The sequence below is a fragment of the Triturus cristatus genome, chromosome 2_2, assembly GCF_964204655.1.
Source record: "Triturus cristatus chromosome 2_2, aTriCri1.1, whole genome shotgun sequence".
Taxonomy (NCBI): Eukaryota; Metazoa; Chordata; class Amphibia; order Caudata; family Salamandridae; genus Triturus; species Triturus cristatus.
Window position 1 is genome coordinate 1,017,296,124 of NC_140582.1, and position 24,645 is coordinate 1,017,320,768.

At 43.6% G+C, this 24,645-nt stretch overlaps 1 protein-coding gene across 5 annotated transcripts in view; it reads left to right on the plus strand.

Moving 5' to 3' along the window:
• Positions 1-24,645, plus strand: part of SORCS2 (sortilin related VPS10 domain containing receptor 2) — a 2,262,720-nt gene that overhangs the window by 2,130,185 nt on the left and 107,890 nt on the right. For all 5 annotated transcript variants that reach the window (XM_085642460.1, XM_085642463.1, XM_085642464.1 and 2 more), the window contains exons 19-20: positions 3,832-4,018; positions 9,213-9,346. In XM_085642460.1, coding sequence (XP_085498586.1) covers positions 3,832-4,018; positions 9,213-9,346 — 321 coding nt within the window. The remainder of the gene's footprint in view (positions 1-3,831; positions 4,019-9,212; positions 9,347-24,645) is intronic.

Below are 24,645 nucleotides of genomic sequence, written 5' to 3' on the forward strand. Positions count from 1 at the left end.
ACATCACCCTAATAGATCAAAGGGGAAGAATTGTCTTAAATGTTTATAATGTTTATGCCCGGGGAACCAAGGGCGGGAGAAAGTCTCCTGTAATATCTCTCCTCGAGACTTTGCTAAATAATACCCCATATAAGACTCGTACATTGGTTGCAGGTGATATGAACTGTACGTTCGAGCCCTTGGGCTCGGACGTTTCCCTCTACCAAGACGAGGAGGATACCAGGTTGGGGATCCCGGTATTGGAAATCCCACCGATTAGAAGGTGGACAGAAGTGGCGCTCCAGATATACTCCCTGAGCCTCGAATTCAACTTAAGGGCAGCTAATGGGAGGACATCCTCGGATAGGGGGGGTGCCCACACGTACAATAGACCAGGACACACCTCTAGGCTAGATTATTTCCTAATAGATGTATACTTATGGTCTTATGTAAGGGACATGCAGGTGGTCCCCACGACTGAAAGTGACCACAATTCACTCTCCTTAAGTATGGACCAGTGGTGGCGCCCCTTAAGGAATGACAATATTAACCCGGTAGCCGCACCCCCGGATGAGTCTGAAGTCTCCCCTTGTGGTAGACGAATAAAATGGGCGAAATTGGTTCTATCCGAGGCAAAGGTAGGGGAAATTCAATCCCATTTAAACCATGCGGTAACAACCCTCGGAACCTCCTTAGAAGGGGTGGGTAGAGCGAGTGGGCTTTTTGTCTCCCTGGTTGAAGCCTTAACTAACGTGTTTACCTTATACCCTAACAAGTCGGGCAACAAAGAATCTAAAAAACCAGTCGATGGATGGTATACCCAAACATGTAGGGTTTACAAGGCCAAGTTAGTTGAGGCGGTTAAACTCAAGTCCTGAAGTGTGATACAGGAAGCAAAGAAGGCCTATAATAAGTCCCTTAAATTTGCCAGGAGGGAATGGGAAGACAAATTCTGGGAAGACCTGCTCCAGGCTAGTAAAATCAGGGATTCAAGGGCCTTTTGGAATCTCATAAGCACACGGAATAAACCCGATGCATCTGTGAGACCCTGCAACATCCCGCCTCAAAGTTGGGTAAAACACTTTGGGACCCTATACCTCCCCCCAGATGGGGAATTGAACGTGGGGATGGTCCTTACACGAGCAATTGAACCTCATGCCTATGATCTCTTCACTCCCTGAGAGATTGAGGGGGTTATAGGGTGGGTAGCGCCTCGCAAGGCAGCGGGCCCCGACGGCCTTCCGGGGGACCTTATGAGGGCATACCCAGCGGAATGGGCAAGGGTCATAGCAGCTCTCCTAAACGATATCATGATGGGAGGGGCAGTGCCAGAATCCTGGAAAGGGGCGGTGGTGGTCCCGATTTATAAAAAAGGGTGCAGGGAAACACCGGGGAACTATCGCCCTATAAGTCTGATAGACTCCACCCAAAAGATAGCTGGTAAAGCTATCCTTGGAAGGATTCTCCATTGGGTGGAGGAGAATAAAATCCTATCAGACTTTCAGGCAGGTTTCCGGGCTGGTATGGGGACAATAGAGCAGGTGTTTAGGCTGGCACTACTGGGGTGGAAGGTGGTGGAACTAGGCAAGGGTAGTCTTTATTTGGCCTTTATAGACCTGAAGACTGCCTTTGACCTAGTCCCCCGGGAAGAGCTTTGGAGGGTGCTTTATGAGTTGGGATTACCCCCTTACATCTTGTCCCTACTCATTAGCCTTCATGCCCATACCTTTGCACAGGTCCGTTGGGGTAAAAATGGAGAGCTCACTGAGAAGATACCAGTGTCCAGGGGAGTAAGACAGGGTTGTGTCTTGGCACCCACCCTATTTTCACTATATGTGAATGGGGTGGTAAAACATCTTCAACAAGAACCAGCCGACGCCCCCTGTCTTGGAGGAGTACATATCCCCACCCTGCTTTTTGCGGATGACACGCTCCTGATCTCGAAGACCCCACAAGGCCTCCAGAAATTGCTAACGCGATTCCAGGAGTTCTGTGCTGCAAAAGGCTTAATAATAAATGTGGACAAAACAAAATATCTAGTCCTAAATCCTCCTAAGAAACTGGGCCGTCCACCTTCACTTAATTCGATTCCCTTAGAGAAAGTAGCCGAATTCGATTACCTCGGTATTCGGATTACGGATAGGATGTCTTGGGCAAATCATATTGACAAAATGGTCCTCAACCATAGGAGAGTAGGAGGAGCTCTCATGAGGGAGTTCAGGGCCTCACCTAGGAGATCACTTACCCCAGTAATTGACATCTACAAGGCCAAAGTAGTGTCATCAGCCTTGTATGGGGCAGAACTGTGGGGCCATTGCCGATTGGACGCCCTAGTGACAGCGGAGAGCAAGCTATTGAAATCCATTATCTCCATTCCACTGAGCACACCATCTGTACCAGTGTGGTTGGACACGGGCTGTAAAAACATCAAAGATCAGGCCCAGCTTCGCCCGCTCCTGCTATGGACACGAATCTGGAGGGGTGAAGAACTAAAATCCTATGTGGATGCTCTGGGGGAAATAATGAGTCTGGGGGGTTGGGCTAAGATAAGATGGTTAAGAGAAACTAAAAAGCTTCTGGAGAAGATCGGACTAGGAGACCATTGGTCATCACGTTCAGCCCCTCCAAAAGAAGTTGTCAAGGCGCTTTACTGGAAATGGACTGCGGAGCGTCTAATTACAAACTCTAACCACTGCAAGTCCACTGTCGCCTTTTTACAAATCAAAGACATTGTGGCTTTTGAACCCTACCTGGATCTGATCACCCTCCCCTTTGACCGAGCCCTTTATTTTAAATTTAGAGTTGGATCCCTCCCCCTAGGTGCTGTGGTATCGAATTGGACATCAGCGGCCCGTACTTCTCCCAACTGTGCATGTTGCCCGAGTAGGGTTGAGTCCATTGCGCATGTCCTTTTTGAATGTCCGGATTATGCAAGGCCTAGGAGTTTTTGGTTGAAACCTCTTTGTCGAAATATGGGCACACGTAGCCACCGAGTAGCCTTGCGTATCCTAACCACGGACACTTCCCCCCCCTATAGTGTGTGGAACAGCAAAATTTTTAAAGCAGTTTTGGCTTATTCGTTGTAAGAGATTGTCAGTAGCTGTTTAATTCCTTTTTAGCTAATTTAGTAACGGGCATTTTATGTCCTTTTATCTTTTTAATGAATTTTATACTGGCTTCTTGTAGCAATGCTTCTTTTTGTACACTGTAATGACTGTATTTTATTGTGCTTATAAGATATCTTGCATATCGAATAAAAGCTTATGATGATGATGACAATAATCAATGTGACGTGTGCATGAATAAACATGCCCCAGAGGAGGGAACATCATGCAGAAATTGGTGTGGAAATACAGATTCCTGTGGTCATTTCCCAATTTCCTAGGATCAGCGGCATAGGGTTGGTCACCAGCACCCGGGGCAAGGCACTTCCTGGTGCAAATTTTTAAAAGAAAAAAGAATTGTAGTACAAATTTGTTTTTAAAAAAAATGTTTGCGCCCCCTAAGTATTCGGTGACCAAGGCAACCGCCCCTATGACCCCCTCCCTGTGCTGCACCACTGCCTAGGATCAAACTCGTATAGGTTTGTTAATACTACATCCAGAAATTACTGCTCCGTGATAGTGGGGTTTCCTGGTGCAGTACTCCGGCCGACCCCGCATACGGTGCCTTACCATTGGCATTGTATAATTGTTCCCAATCCAGCTCGGCCTTTAGCTGCCAGTCCTGCCCCAGAGCCACTTTACAATGCATTGCCAGCAGCTCTCTGTGCTGTGAGATGCTTTGATCATCACTTCTCATTGAGATGGTTTATAAATAAAATAAATGCATTTACATTTTTTATCTTGATAGGGCGATGTTCTTAACACTAAGTACCAGGTTGACCTTGGAGACGGCTTTAAAGCAATTTACGTCAACTTGACATTAAATGGAGAGCCTATTCGACACCGCTATGAGAACCCTGGAGTCTACCGTGTCTCTGTGAAGGCTGAAAATGTTGCTGGGCAAGATGAGGCTGTGGTGTTTGTCCAGGTGAACTGTAAGTTGATTGCTTTCTTTGTACTTGTACATAATGCTGTCAATTGTTGCACAGTTAGTGAGGATGTATAGTTGTTTCACATCATTTATCTCAGCATAAATAGACATATATATTAAAATGAGACATAAGGAGGCTAGGTAGCTATACGTTCAAAGTCATCATGTCTCCAGAGCGAAGTGACATTAGAAGTGGACATTTGGGAGTGGGTTATGCCCACTCACAGCAAGAATTCTGTCTCTTTCCTTGCCTTCAGTTCATGTCTGGGAGATGTCTGAGTCTGCTAAAGAGGTACAAACTCTGTAGGCCACAGAGATGGGGTGAAGAATGTGATTTTGAGAGAATTTAAATGTTTGGTTCACATTCGTATATAAAAAATATCTTGATGTAAGAGCTTTAGGCATTGATGCTCACATGCTATATGTCTATATCCATGGTAACATGGATAGCAGAATTATGCTATGTTATGTGTGGCTTAGTATGTAGGTAAATGATATTCATAGGGCATGTTCTGCAACATTTGTATCAACCTATTTTCACATTTGACTCAATGAAATATTACATGAATTCATAACTCAGTGCTTTGAATATATGCAAACTGATTTTAGCTAAGTATGTGCATTGTGCTGACAATAGAAAAAATCTTAGCATCAATTATTGGTGTTGGTTTGCACTGTCAACATATCCACTTTGTCTTTGGGTTCATTTGCTCCTATAATACATTTACAATGGGGCACTTACCAGACAACAAGCTCCCATGTAGATATATTACAAAATATACCATATGAGCGACTCACTAATACGGAGTTTAAGATTCATCATAGAATGAAAAGAACATCACAACTTTGGAAAACGGATTTTTCGAAAACATCATGATCTAACAAGTTGTCCTCACCAGTGAGCCAAATCTTTTTAGGTCTCAGCTATAGACAGATTTAACTCTCTGTTGGCAAGGCATATTGTTTCCAAAACATTACATGATTGGATGCCTTAGTAGTCCATCTCACCTTTCTGCTACTGATTCGTCGTCTTTCTTCCATATTCTGGTGTTTCTGTAGCCCAGAAGTATTTTATTCTCACACTGCTCCGATCGGTTAATGTATCCTTCCATGGCTGACATCTGGCCTTGTTCTCTAGTGTTGAAAGCGACTGTTTGCTGTACTTGCCCCTTACCCCTTCCTCACCGCCTTCCACCTGCCTCACTTTTTTCTTAAACCATTTTCTCCATGCTACTGGCAGGAAGCCAAGTTACATTTTTAGAACTATTTCAAGATGGCCACATATGGGTGTGCCTGTGGTAGGCACCTGCAAATGTGTTTGTTTTATTTTATGAAATTCATTAAAAGATGGCCACCATGGATGAGCAGACATCCGTGGAACCCATTTTAGAACGGTATATGTTAAAGAATTGCAATCGCATTCAAAGTTGGCAGCCATTTAGTAATGTTTTGAAACACGTTCAACGATGACCATCTGACATGTGCACACATTCAGTGTGGTGTACTATGCCCAACAAAGCATTGACAAGGCCAGTAGATTTCATTGCCAACCCCTATTGACATCACCGTTGCGTATGTGAATTTTGATTTCATGGCACACTTTCTAATTATTAAAAAGAAGGCAGCAAACCTGAAAGCTTATCTTCAATAGTGACTATAGTGACCACTAGCTCCTGACGCTTGAGCCGTGAAACGACCTTTAGCGTTTTTGCACTTCTTAAATTGCACTGACTGTCATAACTTCTTTTAAAGCATTTTAAAAATTGAATTTTAGAGGGAAATAGTTTTTACCTCTTCCTTGTTTCATCGTATTGCTGCTAACTGTTGGAGGAGTTGGGATCATTTTGAGAGCGTGTTTTGGGGGTGTACAGACATCGGTAGTTCCCGTGACTCTAGTGGAGCAGGGCCGCCATTTTGGGGATAGTGTAGGTAAAAGGGTTAGTCTTTCCCCTGACACTACAAATGGAAGCGCTGACGCGACCACGCAGGGACGTGCGCAGCGGGCGTGCTGCTGCCGGCGCGCCAAGGGTAAGCCCATCTGAGCCCATCCGTGCACGGCCCGAGCTCAGTGCCAGCACCCCTGCCTGACTAAACCCAGGTGAAGCCACCATCACGGGGTATTCAAGATCACAATGATTGGATTTGAAGCCAGCGGGTAAGTCTCCTGGCTGTCTGTGTCTCACGTTTAACACAAGGCCTGTGTCTTTTATGCTCAACTGTCCCAACTGCAACTCTACTTTGCCCAGACTTATCTACCTAACTATTAAGCCCACTAATTATGACATTTTTAAAACGGTGGAGCCTAACACAACAGTGGCAAAATGCATACTGCTCAATGCCAGGTCTTTGGTGAAGCATAGTGTTGAGTGTGCCTCGCTTATAGAGGGAGAGGATATTCAAATAGATTTTATTACTGAAGCATGGACAGATGAAAGCTCAGGCCCTGATATTGTTAAAGCTATTCCGCCGGGGTTTCTCTGTCACATTTTAAGCAGTCCAATTAGGAGAAGGGGGGGGGGGGGGGGGGGGTAGCCATAATTTATCATAATTCACGTAAGTCTGCCTTTCATATAGCCTCCAATTCAGCCTGTGAGGCTCTCTCCTTTAGCTTCAGTCTATCGCATCACCATATGTTTAAGGGCATTCTACTATATAGACCCCAGGACCTAGGAGCACTTTTCTAAACTCTATTGGTATTTTGCTGGGCCTCAGTACAGATTCCTTTACCATCACGGAAGATTTTAATTACCATCTGGAAACCTTGAAGGAACCAGATACAGGGGCCCTTATAGACATGATGAAGAGTGCTGACCTAAGCCAACAGGTGACGGGCCCTACCCACGTGGCAGGACATACGTTGGACGGAATGTTTCAAACCACCCTCAACTCCTGTACAGAGGTTTGTTACCTCTCACCTGGACAGACCATGCTGCTGTACAATTTGAGTTAGCCCTTTCCGTACACAGCACTACAGAGAGGGACATTAAGATCAGATTAAAAGCAGAGCCTGGAACAAAATCGAGGGCGCAGACATACAAGATGCACTTATGGCTTCTGCTGGTAAGATACCCTCAGGAGTAGAGGAGGCCGCCGCTCATTATACAACTTGGGTGTAAACAGCCTGTAATAACCAACAGCCCCCTGGTATTCGGAAGAACTGAGGAAACAGAAACTCTCCTGTAAGTCTCTAGAGCAGAGCTGGAGGAAAGAATATAAGGAAGGGGAGAAAAAGAGTTATAAACAAAGTCTCGCCATCTATAAGCAACTCATATTTGAAGCAAAGAAAAAGTTCTTTACAAATCGAATTAATCAGCAAAAAATTCTGCTAATGAACTTTTTAAAACTGTATCGAATCTGGCCTCCCCCAGCCCGACGAAAATTCAGGAGAGTCAGGAACTATGCGATGATATCGCTAGGTTCTTTTTGAACAAGGTGGAGGTCATCTTCTCGGATTTTAGTCACCCAAGCCCGGGAGTAGTTGTAGCTTTGATGGAGGGAAGGAGGCCAGTTGTGGACCCCTCCCCGGTCTTTGACAAATTTGCGCCACTGTCTAAAACTGGCACTTTTACTTACCTCCCTATTCAATGCAATGTTTGAAGCAGGGCACTTTCCTAGCTCTTGGAAGCTTGCTTCTATATTGCCTCCGTTAAAGAAGCCCAGCTTAGACCCAAAGGAGCCTAATAATTTTCGACCAATCTCACGCCTCCCATTACCTGCAAAATTGGTTGAGAAAACCATGAACTTGCACCTTAGCGCCTTTCTACTTGAAACCCAAGTTTTAGATCCCACTCAATATGGGTTCAGAGAAGGGCACAGTACAGAATCCGCCCTTATAAAATCCACAGAAGAGATAAGGGAGGCCCTGGATAGGGGAGGTAAGGCTGCCCAAATTATGTTGGATTTGTCTGCGGCCTTTGATACGGTCCATCATGATGTATTGATGGACCGTTTGTTGGCATGTGGGGTCCAAGGTAAAGCATGGAAGCTCCTGAAATCCTTTCTGAGGGACAGATCCCAGATTGTGGCACTGGGTGAATTTCATTCTAGACCTTTTTCTTTGCCTTGCGAAGTGCCACAGGGGTCTTTGGCGAACCCCACTCTTTTTAATGTATATGTGTCTTCCCTAGCTTTTTTAATTGGTTCCTTTGGCTTCAGCCTGACATCCTATGCAGACGACACACAAATTGTGGTGGCTCTGCGGCTGGGGCAGGCAGCAGGAATCGAAAACCGGTTCCACGATTGTATGGCAGCAATCGGGAGGTGGATGTCACAAAACTGTCTAAAACTGAATTCAGGAAAGACGGAGGTCATCTTATTTGGAAATGATCCCATCTTCTGGACCCCAAATTGGTGGCCAAAAGCTATGGGGATTCTTCCTGTTCCTACCAGGAAAGTAAAAAACCTAGGAGTGATAATTGATGATAAACTTAACTTTGGTGACCATATCAATGCAGTGGTATCAACTACCTCCTATGCAATCAGAATGATTAGAAAATTCTCCCCTTCATGCCGGCTGATAGCCAGCGGACTGTAGTTACTGCACTCATTCTGTCCAGGCTTGATTATTGTAACAGCCTTTATTTAAACATACAGGAAAGTTTTTTAATAAATTGCAACTATTGCAAACTGTGGTAGCAAGGTTGCTTACTGGCACACCCAAATTTGCCCCTATTACTAAGAAAATCAAAAAACTTCATTGGTTGCCGGTTAGGAAACGGGTGCGTTATAAAGCTCTATGCACCGTTTACAAGGCACATGCCCAAACTACTTGAAACGGCAAATGCGGTGGCACTTACCCAGAAGAACCCTTCGCTCCTGTAGAGCCAAGTTGGTGATAGTACCACCCATTAAAAAAGCCTCATGGAGTGGGAGAAGCTTTATTGTTTGCGCAGCAAAGGCCTGGAATGACCTTCCCCTATATTTGAGAAATGCCACCGACCTCCTTACGTTTAGGATAGTATTGAAAACATGTCTTTTTAACCTGTAATGTTGCCTCCTATTTTAATTGCTCAGAGAATAGTGGTTAGCGCCAGGATACCCTCGGGTAATTGCCACACTTTAGAAATACCTATAACATAACATAACTATTGATGAATGTGGTATTGAGTCACAAAAGTATTTGAACTCGTTAGCAATGGTTAATAAAATTATGACTATTAATGTGTAGTCCTTGGTTTGACATCTGGAAACTGTTTCAGCTCCCTTACAGGCTCTTTATCTTGAAGTGGTACCAGTCATTGGTAAAAACCAAGAATTGAATCTTACAGCTGTCATAAAGCCCCACAACTCAAACCTTACCGTGTTCTACTGGTGGATTGGGAACAACCTTCAGGTAAGAAAAAGGTTTACAAAGTAACACGAGAGAAGAAAAATGTAAACAAATGTTTTACCTTGAAGAATACTCATTCACCATACTGTCACAATACAACTGCTATATTTTAAATTCATTTTTAATGTTTTTTCAGTAACTACACAGTGCAGTTTGAGTAATGAGCTCCAGTTGATCTTTTTTGTTTTTCTCTGCCATTTAAGGGCAGAGGGTTTGGGTGGCAACTGAATGAGAGATAGTTTGGAGAACCATTTTACCAAGTAGATGTTAGATTAGAATAGGCATATCTGCAACATGTTTTTGAAATTAGTAAGGTAGTATGAGGCAGTTATTTCTTTTGGCACTTGGTTTCAGGTTGTCAGACTTAGAATGCCAAAGAGTGAGACCATTGTGGTGGGTCTGCAGCTTGTTGATGGAGTTCCTGTGGCTGAGATACAGTTTTTGTTATTTGAACCTCAGATCCCAATAGATGGCTGTAAATAATGGTAATTAAAGTGCTTGTCAAATTAAGCTACACTATGCACCATTGTGCCAGTCATAAAGTGAGCAATCCTGTATTTTTCCGATGACTTTATGTCACTTTCGAATTAGAGGATTGTTTTTTAGGTCAAGCATTCGAGACCTCTTGTATATACTTTAGTATATACTTGTATGTGTTTGTACTTTGTGGGCTCTGGAGATCAGCCCGAGGACTTGTCTGCTTACCCATAGGGACTTGTTTTTCTGTTCAACTGCCTCTATTTAACTGTCTTGATAGAAAACGACCAGTAGAGGTCAGTAAAATACCAGAATTGTTTTCTGCTCGTTCAACTGCCTCTATTTAACTGTCTTGATAGACAACTACCAGCAGAGGTCAGTAAAATACCTGAATTACTTTCTGCTGAGGGACTTTAAAAAAAAAATACTGGCAACTACCTCTATTTAACTTTCTTGATAGAAAACGACCAGCAGAGGTCAGTAAAATACCAAAATCACTTTAGCATTCTCTAGATTCCAGTCCATATAAAATTGTCTTCCACGGGCACCCACAGACAATACATTTTTTTCCAAATCTTGTATTTTCAGGGATATGACCACCAAAGGCCCTGATTTTATATTAAAAACAGAGCTTTGGACAATACCATTTCCTGCTGAAAGGCAATATTTTTTCCCATGTGTTCCCATACCTGGTGTGTCACTCAGTTTGGTGCTTACTTTCCCTCCATGTTAATGAACAGTAGATGTTTCAGCACCCAGGCTAATGTGCTGCATAGCTAAATACATATAAGGTCCCAAAGGCAAGAGTGATTGCAGTGCAAATGCTTGTTTTGTTAATTATCCACTGTGCACAGCTGCAAGAAAACATCAAATCTCATCAGACCATGCATGGGTACCTTTTTAAAAGGCATTTCATAGTGCACCATGCTCTTGGATCTGGAAAGACAACAAGCCTCTGTAAATGTACTTTCCACCTGAGAATGGCTCAGCCCTCATGCCCATGGTAAAACTCTAATGGGGCATCTTTCAGGAACATTTTTGCCAAAAATATATAATGTGTCTAGCTAGCATAAAATCATTTGAATCCCATGATTGTTGCTTTTGACACAGTTGTAAATTAAACCCGAAAGGCAAGATCACTTCTACTGGACGTGAATAATATAAACCTGTCCAGGAGAAGTGAGGACCGGAAGTTGTGCCAACTGCAAGTAGGTAAAGAGTTATTTCATGCTATTAAGAGTGGCCTTGACAGTAACTATATGAAAATGGGCCATTCACCAGGCACTGACCCGGCTAAGGTATTTGGCTTGTCTCCAGTGCATGCACAGAAACACACAGGTGCACAGGCACGCCTTTACACATATCATACATATATTCGTACATGCACACACCTGCAAGTGTCCATGCATAAAAAACAGATCAATGCAAGGCAGGCTTTCGTGCACAGGCCAAATACAGACAGATAGTTACTTATGTTGACAGACCAAAACACATTGGGACATAGGTAGACACCGAGAATAAATACAAAGGCACACATTCATAGAGACTAATAGGCAGAAAGTATTTTAATGAACACCCGCCAACAGATATAATTGTACCAAGTTATAGGAAATTATATTATAGATTACAAATGATGCACACAGTACAGCGTACAATATGCTAAGGGGCATACATCCAGATACTCGTGCGCATACACCAACAGGCACACAAGCACTTATCTACACAGTCCACTGGACACAATCCTTCCATACATACAGAGGAACTAACTTGTAGGCATGCATGAATAGGCAAGAACACAAGCACACACTAACCTACACACCTAGAGACATAAAAGCACATAGACCAACAGACATATAAGCACTGCTGCACACAGACGAAAATACCTTCAGACATAGATGCCATACAAGGACAGAGCTATAACCACCCATACACATAAGCCTAAAATCTATAGACAGCATTGCATACAGAATAGCAGGCATGCAGGTGTTAATTTTTACAGAGAATCATACAAGCAACCATACAAGAACAAAGAACACATATATATGATACCCGTGCATACATATCCAACACAGAAAAGCACAAACATGCATAGAAAACACACAGCAACACAAACATGCATAGGCAGAGCAACATATAGGCTCATAACAAGCAAACATAAATCCTCTTATATAAATATATATATAAGACACCATGGATGTTGTAAATAAGATCCAGGGAATTGAATTGAAAGAAGGCATGATTATGTCTACCATCGACGTCACTTCCTTGTATACATCCATTGTCCATTCTGTGGGTATTGCAGCAGTGAAACACTTCCTCAGCACCAGATCGGTGAGTTTCCTTGAACATTCTGAAATCTTCGTGGATATGTTAACTTAGTGCTTTAACCACAATGTGTTTCGCTTCATGGGCAATTTCTTTCACCAAAAGCAGGGGACAGCAATGGGACCATTTTTTGCGCCCACGTATGCAAATCTGGTGATGGCAGTCTGGGAGACAGAAATTTTGAAATCCCCATTCAGTAAAAACATCAAGTTATGGATCAGATATATTGACGATATTTTTGTGATCTGGGATGGAAGCTGTGCTGAACGTGAAGAATTTCTTCATACACTGAACAACAACACATATAATCTTGCCTTCACTTCCAGCTGCAGTGAATCCAGGTGGTATTTCTGGATGTTGAAGTATTCATCAAAAACATCATAATGTGCACTATTTATTTGTTTATATAGCGCCAGAATCGACTCCAAAAGGAGTATCTCTGCGCTTCGGACGGGCAGCATAGGTGTAGTGCAATTGCAGGTAAGATCAGAAACAGAAAAGGTTAGTCTTAAGCAGATTCCTAAATTGTAAATGGTTAGAGCTCTGTCTCAAGTGCAGGGGGAGCTCATTCCAATAATGAGGGCCAAGGTAGGAAAGGGCCTTTCCCCCTAGTCTTGCCCTCTTAACTCGGGGAACCTCCAAGAGATGTTTGGAGCCCGAGCGGAGAGACCTAGAGGGACGGTAGGGTATGAATTTTTCCGCAATATAAATGGGACCAAGATTAGAAAGTGCCTTATGGATGGCAGAACAAATTTAGAATTTTACCATTGGCATATTGGAAGCCAATGAAGCTGCAAGAGAAGAAGACGGGAGGCAGTCCTAGGGGGCACGTTAAGAACTAGTCGCGCCACCGTGTTCTGGACCACCTGCAGTCTGCTGATCGAAGTCTCACTAGCAGAGATCAGCAGACCGTTACAGTAGTCCAGATGGCTCAATATAAGTGCCTGAGTCAGAGTCTTCCGAGTAGAATCAGGAAGCAGAGGAAAGACTCGACGGAGTAGGCCCAGAGTATAGAAACAAGCGCCAGCTGTCTGAGCGGCGTGCACCTTCAAGGTAAGGGCTTGATCCAGACGGATGCCTAAGTTCTTAACAGTGACTTTAGGGGCAGGAGTGGTGCCAAGATCGATTGGCCACCACTCGGGAGACCATAGTAAGGGGGCCTCTCCGAAGAGTAAGATCTCCTTTTTTCCAATGTTACACTGGAGGAGATTACTCTTCATCCAGTGTGAAATGTCTCTCATTCCAGAGGAGAAGGTCAACTGTACAGAAAGAGTGAATTTGTCAAAAGGGAAAAGCAGCTGTGTATCGTCGGCGTATGATATTGGTGTGAACCCATACATCCTCAAGAGATTGGCCAAGGGAGCAACATAGATATTGAACAGTGTGGGGTTCGAGCATGAGACCTGAGGTACTCCCTTGGACAGTTCCATAGGTGCCGAACGATATGGGCCCAGGCTGACGGTCTGAGAGCGACCAGATACAAAACTCAACATCCACTGAAAAGCAGAGTTTCTTAATACAATCTCCTTCAGTCTCCTGAGTAATATCTGATGTGAGACCATGTCGAACGCGGCCGATAGGTCCAACAGCACCAGAATCGTGGAATGGCCCTTGTCTAGGGTCATCCTGATGTTATCCGTGACCGCTAGCAGAGCTGATTCGGTGCTGTGTTTGAGCCTATAGCCTGACTGTGAGAGATCTAAACAACGAGTAAGTTCGACATGGTTTGAGAGATGTTTGTTGATATGTCTCTCCAGTAGTTTGCTCAGGAAAGGAAGAAGCGAGATGGGACGGAGATTGGACAGATCCGTCAAAGGGGCCTTGATGTTCTTACGAATGGGCATAACCTGCGCTGCTTTCCATTCTGATGGAACGTGACCCTCTCTTAGTGAGAGGGTTGAGGAGATATTCAATCGAAGGGGATAGTTGAAGGGCTAGGGAGGTGACGACTTTGGCTGGAATAATATCGTGGGAGGACCCAGATTTTACTCTATGAATCAGTGTTACTACATCTGCCGAGGTCAGCGGAGGAAAGATTACAAGCAGCTGCGGGGTTGCCGGTTCTGGTAGATCCAATGTCAAAGGAGCGAGGTGCTGGCTTCCTGACAAAACATTTTTTTCATAGATTCGCTCTATTTTCTTTGAAAAATATTGTGCAATATCATTGCATAGTGTTTGCGTGGGTGCCTCACTAAAATGCACCGGAAGCCAACATCGTGCAATAGCATCCTCCATGCCAACAGTGGGCACCCACAGAATCTAAAATGGAGTATACCCTACAGAGAGATGCTTCGGGCCAAAAGAAACTGCTCCGAAAGCGTGTACATGAAGGCCCAACTTGATGAAATGACTGGTCGTTTCCTTGAAAGGAGATACCCAGTAAAAGTTATAGAAAATGCTAGAACTAAAGTGGGATCAAGAATTCGAAACGATCTCTTAAGTAAACATCAGGAATCGCCAGACATACAACATGAAAATAACACCACAACTCGATTGATTATTGATTTCAGTAATCAACATAAAGATCTGAGAGATATCATAAAGAGGAATTGGAAAATACTCTTACTGGATGAGACTTTAAAGACCACTCTCTCACTGCATCTAAGCATCACCTACAGAAAAACATCATCGCTTTGTGACATTTTGACACATAGTCATTTGATGATTAAACAGCCCATCACTACCACTTGGCTCAACACCCTTGGTTTTTGGAAATGCAAAAAGTACAAGCCATGTGCCCATGGCCTAAATACCAAAACATTCCAACTCGCTAATGGCAAAACAGAGCAGACTACTGATCACATAACTTGTGAATCCAAGTTCGTGGTATATGTACTACAGTGTCCCTGCGAGAAACCATAAGTGGTGAGCACGATAAACAAACTAAAATTGAGAATTTTACAACACCTACGGGCTATCAAGAACTTGGATTTCTCTTATCCCATGGCCAAACATTTCCATGAATTCCACTCAAGTGATAACCAACATCTAAAGTACTATGGCATTAAGATCATCAAGCCTAAAGAACGAGGTGGAGATAGAACATTGAATCTAAGAAAAGCAGAGTCAAGATTCATTTTGGCCATGGGGACTGAGAGCCCACAAGGGCATAATCTGGACGCATAACTTCATATACATTTACAGTAACTTTGACATGGAACATCTGTGCTGAGAAAGCCCCTAAGACGTTCTGTACCAGAGCTTTTCCCTCACTACTCTCGAAGTTAGGCTCTCTATATTCTTCTCTCTCTATTGTCGTCATCTAGCCATGGTTCATGCACCTGGTCTGTATCTGCATTTTTATTCATGTGAATTTAGTTACATCATCATCTTGCTTAATTCCATCTCATGCCCACAGGAAGATCTCAGTCCCAGATATGTGTATCATTGATTAATTCATTTTGACAACAGTACTTGTATAAAATGTATGTAGAAAAATTACGAACATCAAAAAGTATAAAATGCTTATTGTGAGCTGTTTCTAAAAAAAATATCTAAAAAATATGTAAAAATCAAAATGTAGGGTGGTATTCGCCATCCTGCACTTATGGGGATACACATTCTAGCTGTCAATTTGCAGTTACAAAAAAGAAGGACTGAGCACTTGTGCACTTTAAAAAGACATTCTAGACGGTGGGACTCTATGGTCCAGTAGAAGGCTGTGAAGCCGAAACGCGTAGGCCGTCCCTATTTCACCCTATAATGCACTGTGGGTGTGCTGAATAAAGAAATAATCATTATTCTTTACCTCTAGAGTGGTGCCGTGTATTTTCGTTGAAACTCGAGGATCAATGTGGAGCTATTTGAATATATATACATATATACTTTATATATATATATATATATATTCACTGAAAAAACCATAGGTTTCACACATGTTATAGTTAGTGGAAATTTTACTGATAAAAAACCAATGAAATTGCCCCGTTATAGTTAGCGCAGGCAACTATAACTCACGCGACCACAATCCTCTGCTGATGCTAATACTGTATTTAGACACTTATTTGCCCATGTCTTCTTCCATACATTTTTAGCTATACATATATTACAAATATTTTTTTTTCATAAAGACACATATGTCATCAGCAGAGGATTGCGGTCGCGTGAGTTATAGTTGCCTGCGCTAACTATAACGGGGCAATTTCATTGGTTTTTTATCAGTAAAATTTCCACTAACTATAACATGTGTGAAACCTATGGTTTTTTCAGTGAATTTGCAAGGTTTTTTAAATGCTAATTCCTAACTATAACGTGTGTGAAACCTATGGTTTTTTCAGTGAATTAGTACGGTTTTTTAAATGCTAAGTTTTTTTCCCTTATAATAAGCCCTGTACATTTGGTGGCCTACGGCCACCAAAAGCACAGGGGGTGGGGTAAGTGTGGATAGTGTTTTTTTCCATTGTAATAAGCCCAGCACATTTGGTGGCCTTCGGCCACCAAAAGCACAGGGGGTGGGGTAAGTGTGGATAGTGTTTTTTTTATTTTTATTTTTTTACCGTACGCTTACCGTAAGCGTACGGTAAGCGTACCCCGCGAAATTGCCGAAAAAAAAATAAAACCGTTTTTGCACTTGGGGGATGTTTGGGGACTCCCTCAACATGACTATGTGGGAGGGAGTTGTCAAAACAGCCCCTTTACATGTTTTTGGGCTTCCGATTTAAAAAATCTCTCTCAGTGCGAGAGACAAAATGGCGGCCGCCGCTTCCTGGTTTCGGCCGATTCGAATGTTTACTAAGATCTAAGAGCCAATCAGAATCGCGCTCGCGCACGCCACCGTACGCTTACCGTAAGCGTACGGTAAGCGTACCGTAAGCTGGCTCAGATATATATATTGATTTAAAGGCTATTTTCTCAGAATCTACTGAACAGATTTACACCAAACCTACAAAAGGCACTTCCTTGACCTAGGGACTACCTCTCTGCCAAATTTTGAGTAATTCTGTTCAGCCATTCGGGCTGTAGCTCGTTCTAAAGGTCCTATGGAAAAATGCATGGGAAAAACGCGTTTTGGGACCCCCCTTTTATCTCAGCCCCCGCTTGACGAATCCCCCCGAGACTTTCAGGGTAGGAGCGGAGCGTAGCGCCCCACCTATTTTGAGAAATTCGCGAGGATTCGTCGACCGGCGCCAAAGTTATTCAAAATAGAATGTTGAGGTTTTCCTATGGAAACGTGGTCCTAACTATAACTACCTACTGGCTATCGCCAGTAGGTAATATATATATATATATATATATATATATATATATATATATATATATATATATATATATATATATATATATATATATGTCCCAAAAGATGCCCCCAGTTTAGAGACGCCACTCCACAGCAGATGGTTCACTGAGCCTTTATTCATAAAACCGACACAATAATTCCGATTCATTAACAAGCCCTGACGCGTTTCAAAGCCACTGCTTCTTCCTCATAGGGCAAAGGTCAGGCAGGCACGGAAAACACACAACTTCAATTTCCGCTTTATGTATGCACTCTCCAGTGAGTGGCATACTGGGAGTTGTGGTTCAATTATAACCCATTGGTGGGCTCCATTTTTACTTGCCATCAAAATTTCCTTTAGTTTTGGGACATGTGATACGCGGCAGGCCCAGCCGATGGGAGATTGCACCACCTGTGGGAATATGATGCAGGACTGAATGGCTGGAAGTACAACCTGTTATCAGCATGGCGGATTTAAATTGGAAATTGGACAATCCTTCTGAGGCCCACCAGAGGGCTTGAATGCATGAAAAGTGTAACTAAAGGAAATTTTGATGGCAATTAAAAACGGAGCCCACCAATGGGTTATAATTGAACCACAACTCCCAGTATGCCACTCACTGGAGAGTGCATACATAAAGCGGAAATTGAAGTTGTGTGTTTTCCGTGCCTGCCTGACCTTTGCCCTATGAGGAAGAAGCAGTGGCTTTGAAACGTGTCAGGGCTTGTTAATGAATCGGAATTATTGTGCCGGTTTTATGAATAAAGGCTCAGTGAACCATCTGCTGTGGAGTGGCGTCTCTAAACTGGGGGCATCTTTTGCGATATATATATATATATATCTATATATATCAATCAAATTCCTTTGCAGGATTAATCCACACGCACTCCCTGGTATAGTGTTATTTCCAATCCAGTTTTAATTATATCCGCAACATTGCAAGCAGGTTAACAACCCAACGCGTTTCAGTCTACTCAGACCTTGTTCACGGGTAAAGGACATTTTTTTCAACATTCTTTTTTATACAAGTCACCTAATGTTACATCACATCCTGCTTTGCATTGTGGTCCTTGTAGTGTACAGACCATATGGGAATTACATTAAGCCTTAGGATTATGTGCCCATTTTGATTCTCATTAGCATTATTTGGTGTCTATTTGTCGTGTAGTTTGGTCCATGCCCTTAGGGGAACGTGAGGTGTTATTTAACAAGTGTATTGAATTAGCAATCTTGCGATTCTTGTCTAGTCTATATAGAATGCACATAGGTCAATTTTGTATACCTCTTGTTCAGTTTACTATGCATTCTTCGAAAATCGAGAATCATTGCTGTGGTAATTGAAAACAAACTCGGCATAGGTGAACGCCGGCAATATCGGGATAAAGGAGACGCTAACACGCGGAAACCGAAAGGAGTAGATCGCCCTGAACCAGAAGCCGGAGGGCAGCGGGGAAGGCGGAATTCTCTGACTAGGTGAGTGCGTGATACAAAGTTGCTTGTTGTAAGAGAAGAATAACAAACAATGTAAGCCGGTTGAGCTCCGTATACGTAACGCACAAAATAACATGTGAGAGGCATTAATACTATGCAGCAGACTTTCTGTTACAAAGTTATAGAACGTGGTTACAACAAGGGGCCTGGTAGTCCATCAAGAAAAAGGATTTAATAATAGCAAAATGGCAACATCAGCAGGTTCAACAATGGATAAAAGAGAGGCAAAAAGGAATTAAATAATGGGTTCCTTCTTCGAGGAACAAATGGCCACAAGCAGTGGCAATGGAGCTCAGATTACACCGAGAAATGTTGATATTAAAGCGAAAATAAGACTGTGGGAGAGACTATCCAAAAAAGAAATAAATAAATGGTGGGAGGTAACTTCATTGAAAAAATTTTGGAGGTCAAGCGAGTGCCAAGGGGACTCAGGATTAACCTTATGCCAAACCACCAAGACACAAGTAATGATCTGCTTCATGAATGGGGTGAACACATCCTCGGTTCATCGATGGGCTTGATGGAAATTCTCATAAAACACATAACGTTAGCATTGGAACAAACAACATTACAACTGAAGGAATTAGAAATCGAGTTGGATAAAATAGAATTAAATGCAGAACTGCTTAAATTTAAACAAGATTTGGAACATCAAATTGAAAAACATGAAGAAGCAGTACAACTGCGGAAACAGAGTAAATTCCAAAGAGACAAAAAAGATTACGCGGAAGGGCGGATCTTCACATATGCAAGGAAATACGATATCCTGAAACAACAGGACAAACTTGATTTGGTGACAAACATATCCAGTAGTGTGTCGTCTCTCACATCAACGGATGCGAGTGAAAATGAAGGAGAATCAGGAGGTGCACGTCCTAAATGCAATTTTTTAGGGGAAATGAGCCTGGCACTCCAACAGCGAAATTGGGAGAAAAATATGGGGGCGCAACCAGGAATGGGCAGAGGAAGGGGCCGCCCAAAAATAAACAAACCAGAAGAGGGAAGCGCATCAACAGACCCCAAAAGAACAGGAACGTGGACAAGAAGCATGAGACTAGAGACATGTCAAGAACAAGAGGAATCTCAGGAACTTGAAGTCATCAACCTTTCTAAAAGAACAATAACAGAAATGGAATGTCAAATTCTAAAAAGAGGACTCTCGTTTTGTCCTACCAATGAAATGGATGTGGCACAAACAAGAATTGATATATACAAATATATCAGAAAACTAAAACTTGCTAAAACCTTTGGGGAGAATCCTAAAATGACAGAAAACAAAAAACAATCAGTCACCTACAATGGAGCTTAAAGCAGCAGATGCTCATCATTTTATCACTCTAATGGAACTAGATAAAAATAACAGCGAACCATCTAATGATTTGGAGGTATACTGCACACAATTGGGGGAAGGCAGTAGTGGAAAGAAATCCAAATCCAAATATAACCCACAACTTCCAAACGGAAATAAAATAGAAATATTCCACGAAGCAGTGGTTAAAGATCTATACCAGTTGAATAACAAAAAACACAGATATAATATAACGCTGGAAGAACGCAAGGCCTTGCAAAAATTGAAATTGGATGATAAGATCGTCATCAAGATGGCCGATAAAGGCGGAAATATTATAATACAGGATAAAAATCTCTATGTAGAAGAAGCCCATGCACAACTTAACAACACAAATCATTATGAAAGATTGAAGGAGAACCCCACGACACACATCAAACATGAATTGGACACAAAATTACAGGAGTGGTGGGAGAAAAAATTAATAGATCAAGATGAGCTCAAATATCTTTCAACGGAAAATCCAATTATGGCAACAATCTATTTTCTCCCCAAAATCCATAAAAATCCCATGAAACCACCAGGGAGACCAATTGTATCTGCTAAAGGGTCGCTGCTTGAACCGATTGCGAATTTTGTGGATAAATTCCTGTTCCCATATATCAAGGAATTAACATCGTACCTATGAGACACTAAAGATTTATTAAGAATATTACAAGACATCACGTGGGAACCGACATACAAATTGATAACAATGGATGTTATCTCATTGTATACGAACATCAACAATAAAATTGGACTAGCAGCGTGCAAATATTTCTTAAAAGAACGGAATATTTATTTCACACATCATAATGCAATGATAGTAGATATGATTGAGTTATGTCTAACTAAAAATGTATTCATGTTTGGAGAAGAAATATACCTACAAAAGGATGGCACTGCGATGGGTTTTTCCTTCAGTCCAAGCTACGCGTGTCTCACAATGGGCTGGTGGGAACAAAAAGTGGCTTGGGAGACCAAAAATGATCAATATGTGGAGCAAATAGTATCTTGGATGAGATACATAGACGATCTCCTCATAATTTGGAATGGGTCAGAGGAAGAGTTTGACTCATATTTCAATATTCTAAACAATACGGACACCAATCTACACTTTACGTACAGTATCAGTAACAACAGAGTGGTGTTCCTGGACACGGAGATATATATCAGGGATACAAAAATCCATACAACATTACATCGCAAAAGTACAGCCAGCAATGCGACATTACATGCGGAGAGTTTTCACCAATCAATCTTAATAAGAAACATCCCCTATGGGGAACAACTGAGAATACGACGTATCTGCTCAGAAGAAAATGAATGGAAAAAATACAGTAAACAATCTATGCTGAGATTCAGAAAACGTAAATAAAATACAAAAATATTGGCGGATTGCTTGAAAAGAACTGAAAATCAAAACAGAGAAGATATCATTAGGGACAAAAAAACAAGAAAAGAGCAAGAGGAAGATGCAATTCGTCTGATTACTACACTTTCCACGCAATCAAAACAAATTGAGCAAATCCTACGGAAACATTGGAACATATTGACTTTAGATCCCACGATGGACAAAATAGTGGGAAACCATCCTAAAATCACGTACAGGAGAGCTAAGAACTTAAAGGACGAACTAGTCCACAGTCACTTTGAAACACAAAAACAGAAAACTTGGTTGCAACTTAAAGATTTTAACAAGTGCTCTACGTGTAAAGTGTGCCAAATAGCACACAATATGAAAGAGATCACAATGGCTAATCAAAAGAAATGGAAAATTAATCAAATGATTAACTGCAAAAGCCAATACGTGATCTATATCATCGAATGTCCGTGCAAACTAAAGTACGTGGGGAGCACGGTATGTGAACTGAAGAAACGTATCCTAGAACACGTAAGGGCTACAATCAACAAAGACCGCAGCTAGGAGCCAAGATGGCGACCGGGACGGCAGCGTAGACTCCCGGCTCCGTGAACCTCCGCAACCCGCACGGATATCCTGCCTGAGATCCTCAACCTGTGCTACGTGGTCGTGTTTCTGAAGGAGTGGGGCTCCCGACTGTGTGACTCCGAGGTTTCTAGCAGTGCTATCGCCGGAGAAAACTGCATCTGAACCTTGCGGCCTGTGCGGCCCTGGAGCCGGGACATCGAGTGGACGCCGTGGCCGGGTGGCAGTGCGACAACAGCGGCTGGTGGTGACTGGGTGGAGTCGGCCCACCGGAGCGGTGCCAAACTCGGCCCACATTTCGGCGTGGTCACTTCTACTCCCCAGTGTAGCTGACCGAGTGCATGACCGGGGGTGCAAATCTTAGATCCTCCGGTGACTGCCCCTGCCTTGCTGGTGAGCTGCCCGGCCGCCGTCCGTATCCTGCCCCGATCATTGCGGGCCGCCCCCGGATTTCTACGGGAGCTGGTCCGCGGTGGGGACGACTGTTGCCCGTGACCACGGATAGTTTTTTGCCTGCCCCCGGAACCCGGTCACCCGCGACGTGGACATCGCGACGCTTGTCCCGGGGTCCCGGCCCCGGTGAGGGTCGGGCATACTTGGCGGCCATCTTGGGTCGATGAAGCCTACCATCCTGTCCGCTGGGCCGCAGCGGGCCTGTGAGCGTACGATTTTTGGGAGTGTGGCGGCGAGATCACAGAGAGCTGAGCTGGGGTACGGCGACCTCCTCGAGGCTCTTGGTACTCTTCACTCCTCCTTGGTTCATGGTTTCGTGATCTTGGGGAGTAAGCTCGATGGTGTGCGTCGGAGTTGGGGCAGTGGCGGCCCGCCTGTCCGCACGAACACAGAGTCTACCCACACTGCGCGCAGGAGGACGCTGTGGCGGCCACCCCTGAGGTTAGTACACGACTGGACGCCCCGGCCAGTATGCTACAGTGTGTTCGACCTTCTGAGGGCCTGATCTGTCCCGGAGGCGTCGGACCGGAGTGGGATGTGGTGGCCTCATCCCGTGCATGCCCTCCTGCGACCCAGAGACAACTCCAGCAACTAATGTCTGCTTTGGCTGCTTCTGCCTTCCTGAACCTTGCGTGCAGAGCAGATCCTAGGGCAGCACTGGGACGCCTGTTTCCTCAAGCGGCGGACTGTGTTGATGCTCAGAGACTTCCACCCCACCTGTGTGCGTCGCTTCTCTGTTGTTGTTGGACATTCCTCTGCCTAGGAACATTGGGTATGGTGCTGGGTCGAGGGGTTGGCATGGGCAGAATTCCAAAGAGTGGTCAGGGATGAGGCTGGCCCCTCGGGGGTGGTCGCCTAGTGGACGGGCGGGCTTGGGGTGGTGTGCTCTCCTGACATGGCTACTGGCACAATAGGTGCATAATGCTCCCCATCGTGGTTTGAGAAGATTGTTTTTGTGCTGTTCCTTGTTCACTTTAGGGGAACCTTACCGTGCGGGAGGGAGAAGCCGGGGGTCTGTTATGAAGGCCCTCCTCCAGTTTATAAATACTTTCTCCACCCCCCCGTCTGGTGGGGGTCCTTTCCTACTTCTTTTTCCCTATTCTCCTACATTTCGGGTCTGGTTCCAGGGCGACAGGCACACTGCTGGGGGGAGGGGCCGTACTCATCTGCAGAGGTGCAGGGTGGGGGGTTGGGGGAGGGGATTCTGTATTCTTTCATCTCTTTTTCCATGGCCTCCTTTTTCTTCTCTGATTCTTTTTGTTTCCTTTTCTGGGATCAGCGTGATACACCTCCTTTTGCTATGCCTCGTTGCCGTTCCATGTGTTCACAACTTCCGGGGTGCTCTGGGGGAGTTCTGGCGGGTGACTGCGGGCGCAACTGTATACTATGTGTTTCCCCATCCTGATGTTCTTGTGTTTGCGCCATTGACCGAATAGATTGCTGTAAATCGCTAACGTTCATTACTCCGCCTATCCGTGATCGTTGTTTTTAAAATTGCTTGTCACCTGATCCTTCTGCCTTGTTTCATCATAAAATGAAAACCTCTTTCTCCTGGTGCCCTACTTACGCTGGTCACAGTATTAGCAGGACGATTTTGCTCCCCGAAGTGCTGCCTGTGTTTATACTTGTTGTTATTGCTCCGATTGCTTAGCGGCCGGCCCTGGGGGGTTGTAGGCCCATACTTGTTCTTATTGAACTGTCAATAAAGGTTTTCAAAAAAAAAATAAATAAATAAAAAAAACAAAGACCGCAGCTATGCTGTTGCGGAACATATGGAAAGACACCATGCAAGTGACTGGAAGAAACTGAGTTTTTATGCTGTAGAAATGTTCAATTGCCATGTGAGAGGTGGCAATCGGGAAAAGATTCTTAGACAGAAGGAATCACGCCATATCCTGTCTTTTAGAACTTTGGCACCGTATGGTTTGAATAAGGACGAGGAGATGCATTCCCACCTATGAAGCAGCAAAACTGACTATTGGTGACACTAAGGTTCAGGTCATACTAATATTGGATGTAATGCACCACAGTCCGAAAAAGTTTTATGACTAATGCCTCTCGATAT